The 18,363-nt window shown below is 46.3% G+C and overlaps 1 protein-coding gene across 1 annotated transcript; it reads right to left on the bottom strand.

Moving 5' to 3' along the window:
- Positions 1-3,711: 3,711 nt before the first annotated feature.
- On the bottom strand, positions 3,712-17,844 carry ATP6V0C (ATPase H+ transporting V0 subunit c). The gene is made up of 3 exons (XM_061549066.1): positions 17,613-17,844; positions 8,728-8,911; positions 3,712-5,428 (listed from the first exon to the last, which is right to left on the bottom strand). Exons 1-3 carry the CDS (start codon positions 17,680-17,682, stop codon positions 5,224-5,226), a joined length of 459 nt encoding a protein of 152 aa, XP_061405050.1. The 5' UTR covers positions 17,683-17,844; the 3' UTR covers positions 3,712-5,223.
- Between the last annotated feature and the right edge of the window lie 519 nt (positions 17,845-18,363).

The following is an 18,363-nucleotide window of genomic DNA, read 5'->3' as shown; positions in this document are numbered from 1 at the left end:
TCAAAACACAGGTCATACTTTGTAGCGATCATCCGGAGCGAAACATTTTATTTTAGGTCACTGAATAGCACTGGCAGCTAGGGGTGTACAACTCCTCTAAAGCAGTTTTGAGTGAAGATCTCATAGGTAGTGACTCAAGTTTCAATTTATTTGCAACAGCATTCCAGACCCTGGGGGCATCAATAGCAAAGGCCCTTCCTCCAGTATATGTACGGCAATAGGGAATATTAAGCTGGTAAATGAGTGTAGACCTTAGGTCAAATTTGTTCTTTGAAACAGAGACGAGATCCAGCAGGTAATCTGCAGATTTTTTTGCAAGTACATCATGAATAAATAAGATCTGGTGCACAAGCCGTCGAACATTCAGAGATGTTAAGTTTAAGCATTAAAAGGTTGCCACCCATCATGGGACCTCCTTTGCCAGTACCAAAATATACTAATAGGGGTTTTCCCACTTTTTTTGGCAACAAAACTGACACCTTTTGCAAGGAATCATGCTTACATTAACCACAATACTTGCAGTCAAATGCAAACAAACAAAAAAAGAAAGCTGTCTCTGGTGTGGACCAATCAGTTTCAAAGACAATGCATAAATTATCAGAGTATTTTTCGATTTAAAGCTCCAAGCACCGTGTGCTGTTTCATTCAGACGCTGTCGCCTCGACAGACCTGGTTTCACCTGAGGACGGCTGCTTGCGTTGTGGCCGAAACGTCGTGAGAATTATTTTATTGTTTTATTTTTATTATTTTATTACTTCCCTTCTACGTGACTTTATCGAAATAACCAAGAAGATGTATCAGAGTATTGTTTTTTGTTTGCATTTGACTGCAAGTATTGTGGTAAATGTAAGCATGGTTCCTTGCAAAAGGTGTCAGTTTTGTTGCCAGAAAAAAGGGGAAAACCCCTATTAGTATAGGTTCCCACCCCTTGGTGTAGATACGCCCCTTGTGTGATCACACCCACACTTCTCCACAACCCCCCCCCCCCCTATTCTGGGGATAGGGTAAGCCTCTCCTTCACCTGCTCGGGTTCCCACCTCTGTGGTACAAAATACGGGACACGTCATGCAGCCTTGGGCACCCCCCTTTGGTTCTCAATCGTAAAAAAAAATGTTGATAAATACATAGCTTTGATTAATTTGTATTTCGATGATTTACCTTCTAAAATCATCTGGCCATGTCCCTCTCCACCCTCACAGTTGGGGCATCTCGCAGCCTCAGGTGAAGAACCACTGGTGTAAATTCACTGAGTGTTGTGTGACAGTCGTACGCGATTGACAAAAGCTGGGGCCTTTTAATGCCCTGGAAAGTCTTACGGATCTCCAAGGATAACCATCTGAAAAGGACGAACCTGGGTAAACCAGAGCAGGTGGCAACCCGAGCCCCCGTCCATGCTCGGTGAATGCTTGGCATGGATGGACTGGAACACTTTTCCCTTCGAGGGCCAGAGGAATTCAAGGTACCTGTCCCATCAACCACACATTCACGCACACCTCGGTGACTTGTGTCACTGGACGAGGCCCTTGCAATGACAAACGTGACTGCACTTCAGTTAGAAGCATAGAATTGCCACTTTGAAAATGTTCCCCCCTCCGGAACCCAATTAAGAGTGGTGAGGATGCTTACAGTGACGGATCAAGGTCTTCGGAGCCGTATCGCAGTGGTTGGTCTCATGTGGCCACGGTCCATGTCAAATTAAGGCACAGGTCACATCTGACCTACACGTGTAAAGGAGCCCAGTGGGTGGAAGATGGGTCTCCTGGCTGCAGCAGCAGCTTGGACGTTGCCGAGGCGATATGGGGAGCTGAGACCCTTGAGTTTGTGTCTCATGGTAGACGCTACCACAAATCGTCTTGGCGTGAACTCCCTCCCCCCGACACGACTTGGTTATAAGATTGATACTGGTAGGAACCTCCTGGTTACACCAGCCCACAGGGGATTATTGTGTCCATCCATCGTGCATCCAAAAATGAGAAGGGTGGGGCTGGGTGGGGAGGGGCTGGTCACCCCGTGGTGTCCTTATAAAACTCAACGTTTAACCTACTCAAGCCGGCTAGTGCCCACCCTGTCAGCCATATTTGCGGAATACACCACGCCGCCGTTGACCCTGGCCATTGACCGAGCAACCCAACGTTCCTACCAGCTCCCTCCGCAGGAATGTGTTTTTTGGATTGTGTTTAAGTGAACAGCGGTGCATTTTTTTTATGAAAGCCACATCAACACGAATCATGAAGGGTGGCCATGTGGCTTAGAGATCAAGAGCACCCGAGTCGGCGCTGCTAAGATTCTGGTTTCAAATCTGGGCAATCTTCCGTCATTTAACCTAAGTTTTCAAGCGTTGTCGATTGTCCCAGTCTGGTCACCCATGATCTAAAAAAAATCCTCACAAATGTTGGTTTCACACCAAACTTAAATTGCATATCTTAGAATACAAAATAACGGCTTGAGACAATTCCCCCTCTACTATTCATGGCAATGGAATTTTTTTTTATTCTTCCAGTACAAAAAAAATGGCTTCTACAGGCAGCCCAAAATCTATTTTCAATGAAGCCCGTTTTAATTGGCTTGACGCATCATTGTATGCACTTCCTTCCAAAGTTGTCGCTTTTACGCAAAGTAAATTGGTTGTCGACGTCAACTGCGCACAAATGTACCCTGGTTCATCACAGCCAGCCTCAATGCAGTCCTGGTGCCACCAAGTGGTGGGTGCCCCAGCAGAAGCACCAGACAGCACAACAAGAACAACAAGCTGCAGGCTGCGAAGATGACCAGCCAGATGTGCCAGTGTGTACATCGCTTAGTTTCAACATTACATATTGCAGTGAAAAAGAGACTGCGCGCCACTGGAACTTTGCTGCACTGGTTCGGCACAACCCTTGCGTGGCTGTGGAACGAACATTGGATGATACCGCATGCAGTCACAATTGAGTTTGGCCATAACGTGTGCGTTCCGTGCATGTCGGGGCGGCCTGTTCCTTGCGGTCAGCTTGTACAAATGTATTGAAACAGCTGGCATTTGGCAAGGTGCCCCATCTCCCCCCCCCCCCCCCCACAGAAACGTGCTTCGAAATGGTACGAGTCGTGGCCACAGCCCGTGTAAAATGAAATCGCAGGCTGGATGCATCACCACTGCATTAACGCAAAAATTGTCACGATGATGTATACGTCTTTTCAACTCCATTATATACCATTACATCGATTTAACTTTTTTCACACCGTACATATCCAATCGTGCTCATCAGGAGGTGCAGGGGGAAGGACAAACTAAACGCAAAACAGTTCTAAATAAAGTTTTATATCTAGAATTTAAAGTGCGTCAACTCCAGTGACTTCCTAAGATTGGAAGAGCGCTCAAGACGGCTGCATAAATGGATCTGAAAGCACATGATGCAGTGACTCTTTGTTTGATGGTTAGCCAAAAGCTGTTGGACGACTTGGGTTCATGTCACAGTTTGCACTCCTTTGACGAGATTTGTAAAGTATTGTTTCTGGCAAGCGCTGTGCTGTTGTTTTTATCAACAGGCTGGGTGCGATTAAGACATTTGATTGTGTATTTTCCATTCGTTCGACAAAAACGGAGCAATCGGCCAAGCTCAAAAAACCTTCAATATACTAGTCATCCATTGTCTTGCGGCATATACTAGTTTGATGTGCTTTAGTCAAAGTGACGTACGAATACTGGCAAATGTGAAAAAATATATCGGCAAAGAATAATTTAAGTTACATTTATTGGTCAATGGTGGAATTTAAACATCATATTGATAACAATACTGCACTAAAACAGCATTTCACAAAGCAACCTACAAACGCATGAGGGAGCAAGGGGTGGAGTTTGCAGCTTTTACACACACACAGCCTATCACAGCAACAAGCGTCACAGACCAAAACTCCGCTAATGACACTATGCGTCACCCACTTAACACTCAAACCTACGGGAGCACGGAACAACGTAGGGAGCAGACATATGCACAGAAGAGGCAATTGCGCCAATCGATTAATTCAAAGGAGGGGTGCTGGGTGGGTGCGAGGGAGGTTTGGTGATGCATTGTGGGATGCTTGTGTAAGTTTACGACAACGTGCATTGTTTTTATAACCACCAAGAAGAGAAAAAGTGGTTGTGTCAGATGCAAGCCCTCTCCTGCTCAGAGCTTTAGGTGTAAATGCTGAAAATGCATTGCCTACAAAGATACATCTTGCTCCTCGGATTTAATAGATTTTATATATGACATTTTGAAAGTCGCTGAGCACATTGAATTAATTGATTGGCAAGATAGGTAACATTGATGGCTTAAGTTATTCTGTACTTCACTTAACACCCGTCAGTGGTGGCATAAAGGGGATAAACATGAACGGTGCGCAAAGGAGATGTGGGGAGAATTGGCCAAACACACAAAAAACGGCAGCAAAATCATAGCGATCCTTTTTTCGTTATATATTCGTTTCTTTTTTGTACAGAATCTTAACATGTTACCACAATCAATTTAAATATTACTTTCATTTTTCTTTTACAACCTTAAAAGTACATGAAGAAATAAGCAACATAACGGTCATTATTTCCACGTAATTACAAAACAACCCACCGAAAGTGTTGCACAAAGTTTACGGTAAATCGGGTGAAGATTTCTTAAAATCATTCCAACGCGCAGCACCGTTCCAAGACCTCACCAAAGCTGGACGACGCTCACATCTCGGAACAGAACAAATGTCCATGAAAACGGACCAACCTCACACACAGATCACGTGTTTCAGAAGTGGCAAAGAGCATACTGATGTTACCTCAAAGTCGTGATCCTACAAATCGCCGCAATTTAGATGTATCGCTATGGGTGGAATCTCTGTACAACACGTGTATATAGTAACATGGCGGCAGCTTCAGCGGCAGGGCTTGGGGGTTTAACGGGACGCACCGAGTGGTACCGTGGGGACAAAGGGGGATGTTTGTCAATACGTGACCTTTAAAAAGAAAAAAAAGACAACGAAGCCGTTTCTCGCTGCACACCTCGAGAGCTGCGCCGGGAGACATGCAAAATGAAGCACCGCCCCCTTTAATGTGTAATTATCTTTAACGACACAAGCACACAGCCTCTCCCCGCTCCTTCCGCACCATCTCCCCTTCCTTTACTTCACCCCCCCCCAACCCCCCCGGTGCCAATACGTTCCCGTTAACCGAATCCCACCCCCCCGCAAGGGGTGCAGCGTTGCGCGCTCGGGCGAGCTGCGTTTTTACTTTGTGGAAAGGATGAGGGCCACGATGAGACCGTAGAGACCCAGCACTTCGGCAAAAATGAGGATGAGGATCATGCCGACAAAGAGTCGCGGCTGCTGGGCCGTGCCACGCACACCCGCGTCGCCAACGATGCCGATGGCGAAGCCGGCCGCCAGCCCGCTCAGCCCCACGCTCAACCCCGCGCCCAGGTGCATGAAGCTCCTGCAGAGTGGCACACCAAGGGTGAAAGGAGGAACACGGGCAACATAGGTCAGCACAGTGATGCTCAGGGCACAGGGTCAAGCACATGGGAGACACGTTACCACTCAATAGTTATACCCCGCCACCCATCGGAGGCACCAAGTGGCAGGGACCCCCCCCCTCCCACACCCCCTTGGAGTCGATGTGGAGGTGCTCAGTGGAGTTTTTACATCACGACTCCAGGAGATATGGCAGCAGCTTTGGGAGACCTTCAACCAGCAGTGGATTGATGACCGATGATGAATCAATTAATATCAAATACTCATGATCACAATGCACAAAATTGCATAAGAATCAGACATTTTTAATTTGCACTGGTCCACACGACTCCACCAGCCTAAGAGTGCTGCATTCACCACAATGAAAAAGGATTTTAACATTTAATTTATGACCAAATTGTGAAAATTCGTCCAATCAAGGAATGCGAATCACTTCGAGCATAATTGCCGACCAGTGACCGGAGCACCTCTAGCAAAAATGTTTCTCTACACCCAAAGTGTTATTTTATTTGAACGTGGTGACAAGACTTGACGGTTTACCCACAGCACACCATGACAATAATGAATTTGTAGGATAGGCCGTTTGTTGTTTTCAGGAGCCGAAGAGATGCCTTGAAGACACTTCAGCTTGAAGTGTGGCAATCGGCACTAACGAAAACCATTGATCCTTAACAATGCCAACTCAACGCCCTGATTGAGGTGACCGACTGGCGAATGAGCCACCATTTGAAGCCTTCATCCAAAATCGGGTGAATGTGATAAGATGGAGCAAGGCAAGAATCACTCTTCACCACGTACTGCACCACCCTCTACTCTAATTTACGTCCAATGGAAATCATGTTCTCGGGTGACAGAATGGCAGATCAATACACCTTTCACGGGCCACAGATTCATTGATTTTTACTACATCTACTCCACTGTAGGTGATACAATGCCCAGGTCTGCAAGGAGCCACCTCAATGTTCTATTATCCCATCTTAAAAAAAAAATCATTTCGAGCAGACAAGAACAATCCTTGTCAGTCTTGTGTCAGGTGGCTCACGAATTTTTCTGGAGCTCAATGCAATGGATAAATTTAGCGTCGATCCATCTCTGGGTTTCAATAATTTTCGGCATGCCGAACCACAACTATAAATGGATGACATGGCATTTATCACTTCCATGCAATCAAATTATGGGATTGGCCGAAATGCCCTTCATATCTGTTTATGCACTGGAGGGGAAAACCAATCAGCATGCTGCCATTGAGAAAGATTCATGATTTAATCTTTACGAACACTTTTGAACGCCGCACGATCATCTTTTGTATTTAGTAAAGGTCTGGCAAACACTTCCAGTGCACGGCGCATGTCAATAGTAAGTCAACCTTCACTCTGGGGGCAAGTCGTTTTTCTCTGTCATCCCATCCGTTTAACTCCTTCCCTCCAGCCATATGCGTCCTCGACTCCCTGTCCAAGATTAGGCTCAAGACTTTCACTCTTCTCCTCCGCCCTATGACTGCTGCCGCTTTTTCAAAATATTAATATCCGCTCCCCACATTTGCTCCCCTTGGTTTTGTAAATGACCTTGAGAACGCGGTTGTATTTTGACGCTCGACAATTCAACGTCGCACTGTACAAATTTTAATTGTACGGCGCATCGGGATCCTTGGATTAATTGCGCCTTACAAATGCAAATCATTATTGCAAGATCAAAACTAGTTGCGTAGTGCCCGGCACCATCGTGTGCTCCTGTTCTGTGATGTTTTTTTTTAATATTATTAATACCGAATACATCAAATGCCCCATTATTTCAGGTTCTATAAAAAAAAAAAAAATTAAGAGCATTTGCATATATTTCCCGAGAACCGAATGTTATACAGACCGTTAAAAATATATTTAAATATTGTGGTCCTATATCATCCTGTGCAAATGTGTTTGTAAAGCGGAAGTTTCCCCATTTGTGATGCTATTCTTTTTAGAAGAAATGAAAGTGGAACTGATCAATGTCAAGCAGAAACTATAACTTCCAGCACCGTCCAGGATCTGTAAAGCATAATGCAATGAATGTAGTGGACAGTGGAATTTGTCCAAACCCCCTCTGCCTCCCGCAAGAGTTCCATTTACACACCCCGTTTCTTCCCACACAAACACCTCAAAGGACCTGGCGGCCTATTGGGGAATGGGAAAAAATTAAGTTTGAGGATTGGGTTTACAATTGCTTGTAATATAAAACCTACAATGGAAATGTGTGCACTCTATTTGAGGTGCTATGGGTCAACCCTATTACCGGTGTTTATAAGAGCAAGCAGTTGTGCGTATGTTACAAATAATAAGACTGCCACCACTTATGGTCTGTTAAAGGCTTATGTAACAGCAATAAACAGCACTGACAAAAATATGTTATGCCAAATGAACCTGGGCCACAGATAATATGCAGAAGGGAAATGGGTAAAAGGTTGAGGAATTTCAGTTTCAGCATTAAAAAAAATTAACCCGTAAAAACAAAGTTTTTCACTATAAATCCTTTATATACGTGGCATCGGTTTTATTTTATTATTCATTTCTGTTTTTCTTGAGTAAGAGTTTCATTTTTATCACATTGGTATTTTAAATTAAATATGAAAAGAAAAATTTCCTAAAAAGTGGAACATTTTTGAAAATTTCACGAAAATAAATTGTCACGCACGAGTCTGTGTGCAAAATGTCAGCTCGATTGGATCACGTGAAGTGGGTTAAAAAACGACCGAAAGATTTGCACGGTCGTAAGCGCGCAAGCAAGCAAGCGAACTTAATATAAAGGATTTAACTATGAAATGCCGAGTGGTATAATGGTTGGCACAATGTAGTTGCTACGATGCAGCTCACCGATTCCATCTGATCTTTCGGTACCAGCAGTTGAAGCAATAAGCCAGTTAGCCAAATCGCTCTGCCTCTGTCCACCAAGCAGTATAAATGGGTACACTCCAGTTAAGTCGATTGGCAGGTCACTTGTGATGGGGCAAGGTGTGGGTGGGTACTCTCAACTGTTCCAACATGCCTGGTGGGAGAGCAGGCAAAATACCCTTGAGTCGAGGTCCTTCCACAAGCAGTTGCCCGAGGAAGCGATTACAGGGCTCCCACTTTCATTACCTTTAACCATTAGCAATAGAACATCAATATTATGAGGCCCACACTGAACCATTGCGATCAGTAACTTTTCACACACGTGGCAATTCAGGCACGACCACCCCCCCCCCCCCCCCAAGGCACAGGGTGCCCTGCGCACGCACGCAACGCTCACTTGAAGAGGCTGATGTTTTCTGTGAGGCCGTTGGCAATGAGCACGGCCACCACGAGCCCGTAGATGGCGATGATACCCGCCATGACGACGGGGATGATGGACTTCATAATGAGCTCCGGCCGCATCACCGACATGGCGGCGATGCCCGTGCCGCTCTTGGCCGTGCCGTACGCAGCGCCCAGCGCTGCAGGAAACACGCGATTCGCGCCGTCAGTCACGACAAGGTTGGGGGGCAGGGGGGGGGGGGGAACAGGCTGACAGAGGCAAAAGCAACCGAATGTAGATAATCGAGAACAAAAAGGATGAAAAACCATGCATTCTGTAACTGTCCAAACTGTGGTTTGACAATCTCCCATAACCCCCCCCCCCCCAGCAGGGTGAATGGTTAGTCAATCAGCAGGTGAGGCATGGTTTAATAAAATGTGGGTACTCCAAACTCTTCCAAGATGTCTGGCCCTTTTGAAGGAGAAGTCCACCGATCTTCTATCCCGCACTTCATGCGGTCAATCGTCATTTGTAGTTATGCGAGACTACATCAACATATAGTGTAGTAATCACAAGGACTGCAGCAAAACCATTTCAAGTGAAGTAGGGTGAATACATAGAAATGTTGAGAAATCCATGTCACACAATCCATCAGTCAACTCTACAAAATAGCCATGTTGCAAGGGTTCACTTTGAACACTCAACTCAACAAAACGGTGGGTCTGAAAGTGATCAACAATCCGAGGTCTTACGTTCTGTTGGGAGCATTCTTAACAGCTACCCCCCCCCGAACCCAACAAGATAAGGAATGAATTGGCCCGCCTGCATCATGTGCAAAATCAGCGGACCGGGGAATGCAGCCGCCCTGCTGGTGCTGCACGCACCCGTCTTTGACTCCATCGAACATTGAACCGTCTGCGTGGGTGTGCGTGCAGATGACATCGCCACGCGGCTGTTGGATATGCCTGCCTGCACAATTCGCACGGCCGCAGGGTGCAAAATTGGCACCACGATGCAGAATTTAACAATGCGACGGAAGACGAAAGGAGGCGCAGGATTAAGCGTCATCCTCAATCCAGTGCGGCAAAAACAACAGTGCCGCTCCCCAAGTGTTTGACTCCACAACATGGAGCCCCGGGTAATTAAGCACACAGAGCGGTGCTCCCCGCTAGATTTACCAGGGTGCTTAATAGCGCCGTGCTGCATTTTTTGCAAGGATCACGTTTTATGGCCGATGCTCATTTCATACAGCAAATCAAAATAAAACAATCACGCGTGGCCTTGGACGATTTTGGCTCCCGAACGACACACTATTGAAAATCTATCCAAGGCTTTTATCTATGCTTCTTGGAAGGATTTTATGCGGAAACGTACGAGATCGTGTGCTTTTAAAAAAACACAGCATTGTTTCTAAGAGCTTTGAAACGACCGAATATTGGATTTCTCCAGGATAAATATAGATTCTGATATGATATGGGTTATTTTAGACCGTCAATTGGCATAGTTGGATATAAAGCTCATTATCCAGGCCAATTCTTATGAAAGAGATGCTACATTTCAAATGGGCGAGGTTCCATGAGTCGATGGGCTGATGCTGCACAGCAATGGAAAGGAAAGCACAGCACGAACTCGAGCTGAAAGATTCATGAAACAGGTAATGTAGGACAAATAAATGTTCTATTCTTGCAGTGGACATCGAGGCTCCATATCCAAGCACTGCAATAACATCAAGCTCCAGGCAAGCAAACCTGGAATTTAGCTACCGTGCTTATGTTGCGGTATGTTGCACGCCAATGGAACATTCATTTATTAACCTTTTTTTCCCCAGGCATTATGTAATGCGCAGTGGAAATTAACCATGGTAATTCCTTGCCAAAATGTCACTAATTACGAGTATTGTTTTAACATAATATTGCATGCCTTGCGCGGGTAATTGACATTTATGCAGTGACATTTAATTGTCCAAGAGACTTTCGTTTTTTTATTAAAGAGTTAACGCTGTAAAGCAATTTTAAAATAAACATTTAAATTTCGTAATTTATACCGAAAGAATGAAAACATTAGCCAAAAAGGTAAACATTGCCAGATTTATAAAAAGCAGGACAACATGTAATTGGCGTGTATGTAGCGAGGGGTCTGGCCTGCAAGCAATACAATCAGCTGTCGGCAATTGGGCCCAGCAGTGCTGGGAACATATCTCCTGTACAAGTACACCAATCGCCTGCCAAGAAAATCATTATTTAGAAACACGTAGAAAAAACACACACTGCCAAGTCAATTACTAATGTAACCGTGGTCCGGAGGCATTGCCTGTAACTTATGGTGCGTCGTAACTCATAACTGCTGAAGAATGGTGCCTCGGCACCAGTGAGGCGTGCAGCGATCAGTCGGACACGCACGCCATTTGCCCGATAACCGAAATGAGCTCCCCTTAACGTAGTCCGCAGAACGCACTGCCAATTAATCACTAACACAATGCAAAAAGTATCACACGCTGGTTAGGTGCTAATTAAGACTTCTACGGCAAAAAACCCAAGGTGGGTGCAGGTGTGAGAAATTGGTGCAAGCAGCCGCAAAGCATGTGTGACCCAAGCTGCCAAATACATTTCACAAAACTGGCCTGGTGGGTGTAAGCTGGCAACTGTCCTTGGACTGGTGGAAAGCTTAATATAGCTTGGGCTTGTGTTACCTTCAGCGTTGCGGTCGACAATACTGCGTCAAATGTTGAAGCAACCTTCGCCTCGACGCGGACCAATGTTACGTGTTCTCATGTCGTTCATTTTTTTTAACAAAGAAAAAGGTCTACGAGACGACTTCATTGCCAGTCTATTACACCCAGGGAAGTCAAATGTCATACAAAAGACTGCAGCACTAATGCCACACCCAGCAATGGATTCCAGGGATTCTTATCTGCTCTACCTCAAAAAAGTCTCAAATGCTGCACACGAACAATGTGACGGTCAATGTATGGACAGGACCATTTGGCTTTCCCCAACAAGATCTAGTATGAATAAAGCATCTAACCAAATCAAACCCGGTCATAAGTGAATATCTGCCTGAACAGCTGCTACAGGGGATACATTGAGCTTACATCGACTAGACAAAATAAAAGGGCACATCATGTTATGCACATTCAAGCAGCAAGAAAGAAAATTAAGTGTAATCTCAAGACAAGCGTTTCACTACATTGGCATTCCAGGTTGCGAGTGGCAAGAGCTCATTCATCAATCGGAAGGCTGATAAAAAACAAAATAATGTTGCCGTAAAAAAATTCAGCTGCCCCATTTAACCAGTCTACTGTGGCAGGTTGTTTTCGTGTCCTTTGACTTCTAGATGCAGAGCTTCCATTTATAATTATTCCCTTGTAAAAATACCACTAGTTATCTTCAATGCAACCATCTTAACTTTTCAATTGGGATAACTAGGCATGTAATTATTACCCTTATGAAGTGACGATTTCTGCAATTGTTGATCATATTAAAAAACATAGCTGGTCGACTTCAGTGGGAGGAGCCTTCGATTGTCACTCATTCGCATGCAGGACGACTCGCAGTGACAAAGGTGGTCGCGTGATTTCATACACTGTTCAGGCACCATTGATTCACTCGTACGGAAGCACTCGTTTGTCAAGAGACACATCGAGCATTTCATCAGGAAGAAACGCTACGAGCCTCCAGTGCATTTTTATTTTCTCTGCAAAACGTACCTGACCAAAAGCGTGTTTAAAATTCCAGTAATAGGTGACCCAGCTGAATGGACTTTGAAAACGTACAATGGACATGACAGTATAAGCAATAATGGCCATGAGACGTGACACGCAGGATATAATCTATGTGCCTCGGTGGATTACAAATGTAAAAGCCAATTTTGAAGAAAAAAACTGTTCCCACCATTTCAAGTTCCCTTTGCACAGCCAACGAAACTAAAACGGAATTTAAATTCGTTAAACTCTATTTAAAAACCATGAAATTTCAAATTGAAATCGCTAAAGCATCAATTACTTTCATCTCGATTTACAATTAGAAAATAATTAAAGGATGAGTTACATCGGCATTGATTGCGCGTTCTCTGTATTTCGGGTCACTGGTGAATAAGTCGAGAGTCACCGCTGCACGTGAAGTTAGGAATCGGGAAATGGCACAGAGCACTTCGTTGGTGCAGACCTCTTCACTCCCAGAGGCATCAACAGTGTACCCCTTACACAAGCCATCCTCTCCTTGGTTTGATCTTCTCAAGTGAAATTAAAATGCAACGCCGAGCATAAACGCCCACGAAACGTCACCGGCCATGAAACCCCGCTTGCAAATTATCCACAGTGGTATCGATTAAATGCCCTTTGAGCAGGAAACTGGAAAAATCCAGACTGTATCGTCACTAGCCACGGCAGATCGCTCGGCAAGGACGCGGGGAAAGCACCAGCAACAACGAGAACAAACCTGAACACCATCTTCGCCAAGTCGGGCTGCAGTGAGCTATATCTGGCTCGAGCGAGTCATGTGTCCTTGTCAACACCCTGTGCACATTAACCCCTATTAAAAAACAAACAAAAAACCAGTCAAGATTCCTGCAACTATGGAAGGTGCATGTAATTGTTGGTTGTGACAATACACAAGGGGGGAAGAGCACTTGTTAATAGTACGGGGCACAATGGCGAGGAGGCTTCTTGATGGGATGAAGGCCACACTGCGTGGAAATGTGCGCATTCCCTTTACAAGCGGATGAAAACAATTCTCCCACAATACACAAGAAGCCCCGAGCATTTTAACATTAAAAAATTAAATAATTAAGTAAATAACCACGGGGGAGGGGGGGCTCACTATAAAGTAAAGGCGTGAATAAACAAGGATCATCAATTCCGTGGTCTGGATGGAGATCTACAATGCAAAAAGACAACGGATGACCTAGCGGAGTTTGCAGCAGACGTTTTCAGCAATGGAGAGCCCATTGAATGTTTTGTTCGCTCCCCTATTGAATAAAGGACACGAACGTTGAAGAGCATAATGGTTCTGCTTTGCAGTTTCGGTCATCTGTGCGGGGGGAAAGCGGCAACAACAATCAAGATGGCTGAGAGGCTGCGTGGCTCTGGGCTTGCCAAGAGATCAGCACTGTCCACTTCTTAAATCTGATGACAAGGACACTTTTTTCTTGACCAACACAGCAGCCGGTTAAAAACGCTTTGGCAAGTGGGGCAATATTCTACATTGCGGTGGGTGCCGTAAGTTTAATGTTACCCAAAGCCTAGGTGCACCATTAACGTTACACATCAGGGAAGTTGGGTCCATTTTGTGCACTGTTCACGGAGGTAGGGGGTTTTATGGCTGTAAAAACGTAAAACTCGAGTCACTCCCACAAGACACTGCACGAGGCGCAAGTTATTCACGTGGGAGACTTAAGAATTACAATCTTGGTATTTTGGACAAGCTGTGCAACAATGAACAAAATCAGCCCATGGGCCAATTTACGTTCATCAACAGAAACGCATTTTAAACACTAAAATCAATAAGAAAAATTGGTTTCACACGTAAACATCCACCTCTCTGCGCACACGGGGTATAAATTAAATGGTAAAAGCAGCATCCTTGGATGCCAACACCGCATCAATATTCATAATCCAAACGCATCCTTGCCAGCGCAACGGTTATGAGATTAGTGACGGCAAGTGGACACTCCTTTTATTTACAACAGCCACCATGACCAGTAGTCACGAGATGGCTTTTTTTTCAAAGTCTCAGACTTTAGAGCTGGGGATTTTTTTTTACCTGCAGCAGGAGAATCACGCCCACGCTCGGTCACCTGATCCTGACTACGTGGCACCAATGTCGCATACAAACGGAAAACAAACTCTTGTGCAGGCCTGCCGCTCCAATTTTATTTTAAATATTTATTATGTTGGACTAACACGCATTGAAAGATGCATCCGTCTCATTTTCTTTACTGCCCAGGCCCACCGCAGTCTCCCCTCACTTACAAATTATCCACTGCGGGTAATTTATTACATAAAAAAATAGGGGGGGGGGGGGTCTGGCCCATGTTGCTGCCAAAGGCCAAAGATAGCATACATTTCCCTTCGGCAATAAAATCCCATTTATTAACATGTAAGAAGAGCCATGGAAGATAGTTTTCAATGTTTTTTTTTAATAGAACAATTTCATAGAGTTCCACTTGAATGGTTTAGTCTAAATTAGCTACACTGGGCAATTGACGGAGATGGGATTCACAATGCTGTAACCTTTCCTTGTGTTGAGGCACGGTCTATCCAGCATAACCGACATCAAAATGTCACCAGACCCAGGTCAGAGGTCATCACACCTCACCAGTAATTTCTGCTGGCATGGCCAATGGCTATTTTCACACCAAGCATAAATCTAGGTTACTGTATCACGTTCGCAAAAATCTTATACATTTCAAACTTTAAACTCGCCTTAAAGGAGGCAGTTATAATTCGGCCGCAACACAAGCTATTTATTTTCAGTCTATGGTCATCCCAGGATCGGGTCAGTTCTCAGGAACAATGGCAGGCATGGTTTGGCTTTCTGGGATAGACATCCAGTGAGATGATCACTATCACACCTACCCCAGAAATGAATGTATATACAATCAATACAAATTTAAGAGAATGCGTTGGCAGTGAACAAGCACTCGCCACGTTTGTCACGACACTGCTTTGTGAAGATGTTGCTGTGTAAATCTTTGGGTCAGTACGGACTGGTGTATACTGGGAGCACAGCACGGTAAAATGGCTTTTTGCTGCCCCATCCCTTGACCCTCTCTCTGCCATCGCAGTGTCACATGATGACTTTGCGTGCCATGGTGGTTACCCATCCAAGCTCCAACGAAGCTCAACCCGGTTAAGCTTCCGTTTCGAGTTGGTCACATGTCGAACTATCACTTGTCTTGTAATGCACCAACACAAGCGGGCTGGGGGTGAGGCGGGCAATGACCCTCATTCAAACGGTAATAGACAGAAACGCATTCTTATTATGTCCACCTTGCCTACGTGACTTTGCCGAAAAAACCAAAGAGTATGGATCTTTGCAGTCACGAAAGCTTCAAATCTAGAATACAAAAACATATTTAGCGTAAAGAACCGTGGCTAGTTTTTATCTTTTAACCTGGCTCTAAACCAGTCACGATAGGGGGGGGGGGGTGAATGATTACTCTGTCACATGGGGCCCTGGCAGTCAGCTGACTGCATCTTCCGCCCCGCGTCTCGCCTCGCCTTTTGTCTGCCAGGCAGCAGAGGTGGGGAGGAGGAGGGGGGAGGGAATTCATCTTGTCCTTCTTTACACAGCAGCCACCACCACTCGAATACTCACAACCCCGGGGTATCTTCTGATCGGGGCTCACACCACATGGGGGGGGGGGGGGGGTATCCCAGTAGTCGATGTCACAGCTCTCAACCATATGATCATCACGTCATAGTCAATCCGCTGATGGATTATGGCCTTCCCCCCCCCCCCCCCCTGGTGAAACGCAATGGTTATTATATTCCACGTACGTGCTATTTTTTTTGCGCGAAATTTTTTTGCTACAGTTTTTTGTTATCAACGCAGATCATCATTTCGTCCAAATGGGGGGGGGGGGGGGGGGGGCTCTCAGCTAGATATTATTAAAGGCTAAGAGGATGGTGGTTGGTTGGTGTTGGTGCCTGTCTGTACATTATGTCTTCCACACACGCACACATTGCTCCTGGGCTCCTACCATCATCATCATCACCACCACGACACGCGTTACACCCAGCGCCACACACGGCTGGCTCTCTCTCTCGCAGTCAATGGCGCCAGATGTTTCACGAACAAATCGCACACCGCAGCAAACCTCCGGCATTGATGATTCTCGCCCGGACAAAACCACAGGTTTGATCATTATCCACCATCAGCCACGGCACCCATCGTCACCGTGACTGTACACATTTTTATCCCTCTTTAGCCCGCATTCGTGCCGCGACGCACCCCAATTGTCCAACGCCTTCAATTTACATTAAAAACGCCGACATGGATCTTCATCGAGATTTGTCCTAATTGTCTTAATCACGGGCGTTTCGTTAATTAAATATTACAATTAACGCGGGTTGAAGGGAGGGAGGGGGGGGGTATCTCCCATCGGCTTAGTGCTACTACCTCTTCCTCCTCCTCACCACCACCATCATCACATTCAGACGTTCGCAAGGTCAGCTCTGCGTGATCCTCAATTACAAACACCAACATCGCACGCGACTTCAACACAAAACAAAATCCACCCTCCCCGACGTTTCATTTGAAACGCCGACGTCGGCTTGTGTCGACTGCACCTTACACCACCCCACCCACCCACACCACCACCCCCTCTCTCCCCATCGTATTTAACACCGTGGACTCGAGGAGACATTTGTTTTAAAATTGCCAAGACGTCTTTAAATCGGTCACGGAGAGAGCGAAGCCCTCCCACCCCCGTCCACACCGCCAGAGAGAGAGAAGATGGCGCCCCCCCCGGCTGCCGCATCCGCCACAAGGTGACGAGGGGAGGAGGAGGATGATGATGGTGGTGGTGGTGAGGGAGGGGAACCGCGGGGAGGAGGAGGATGATGATGATGGTGGTGAGGGAGGGGAACCGCGGTGAGGAGGAGGATGATGATGATGGTGGTGAGGGAGGGGAACCGCGGGGAGGAGGAGGATGATGATGATGGTGGTGGTGGTGAGGGAGGGGAACCGCGGGGAGGAGGAGGAGGACGGCTTCGAAATCTCCACCGCAGACACGCGCCACCACCACCACATCCCATTGGCCGCACGAGCAAAGCCCCCCACCACCACCACCACCTTCCCCATCGTGATCGCCGGGCTAACAACAACGACGACGACGCCGCATCAACGTTAGCGAATGTAAAATGACCGATTTCCCCTCCTCCCTCTCTCTCCTCTCACCGCTGAACACCATGGCGGCGGAGGCGCCCATGACGCCGAAGAACGGCGAGTATTCTGGTGAGGACGACATCTTGCTTGTCCTTGTTGTTTCTGCGTCGAGGTTGACGGTGTGGCGTGTGGTATGTGGCGTGTGTGAGCGAGTGAGAGCTTTGATAGTCGAGCCGCCCCACGAGCCTCGCTTTAGTCCGACTTGAGGTGGGTGGTGCTGGTTGTGTGTGGGGGGGGCAGCTCTGGAAGTGAGAGGGGCGTCACGATGCGCTCGCTCTTATATATGTGGAGCGGCGGTCATGTGACGAGTGACGTCACGGACCGTACCATTCTCGTTTACCCCCCCCCTCGCCCGCCTTCCAACAGCCAATCAAAACTCTCCTCCCCCCCCCCCAACATCGCAGAGTTGGACTCTTCCTTCTTTCATGCGGCTTGGGATCAATTTCAATGCAGAGAGCTCCGACTGCAATTTCACATTCAGATGGTCAGACCGAGGCAGACAGGCGGGCGACCGAGGCAGGGAGTAGCAGCGGAGTGGCCTGTAACCGGCTGTGCTATCTCTCTGTCCCTCTCTCTCGTTCGCATTTTGGATTTTTGCACACAGCGTTGGTGTACGGTGTTTTTTCTGCAATATTTTGCTGTCTTTTCTTGGATTTTCTGTTTGCACAAAGTCACATATTCACTTTAAGATGTTTTCTTGTTCATGTTTTTTGTTTGTTGCGGTTGCACCCGATTCAAGAGCCGAATGGCTCACAGGGCTATA

Source organism: Lethenteron reissneri, chromosome 10 (assembly GCF_015708825.2).
Source record: "Lethenteron reissneri isolate LAM-NWPU_2019-01 chromosome 10, ASM1570882v1, whole genome shotgun sequence".
NCBI classification, from domain to species: domain Eukaryota; kingdom Metazoa; phylum Chordata; class Hyperoartia; order Petromyzontiformes; family Petromyzontidae; genus Lethenteron; species Lethenteron reissneri.
Note: the sequence above shows the minus strand (reverse complement) of the source record. Positions and strands in the feature narration are given on the sequence as shown.

Coding starts and splice junctions, on each gene's coding strand:
- ATP6V0C (XM_061549066.1), bottom strand. CDS start 17,682: ATGTCGTCCTCACCAGAATACTCGCCGTTCTTCGGCGTCATGGGCGCC. Junction 8,912..17,612: donor CGCCGCCATGGTGTTCAGCG/GTGAGAGGAGAG, acceptor TGTTTCCTGCAG/CGCTGGGCGCTGCGTACGGC. Junction 5,429..8,727: donor GAAAACATCAGCCTCTTCAA/GTGAGCGTTGCG, acceptor GCCACTCTGCAG/GAGCTTCATGCACCTGGGCG.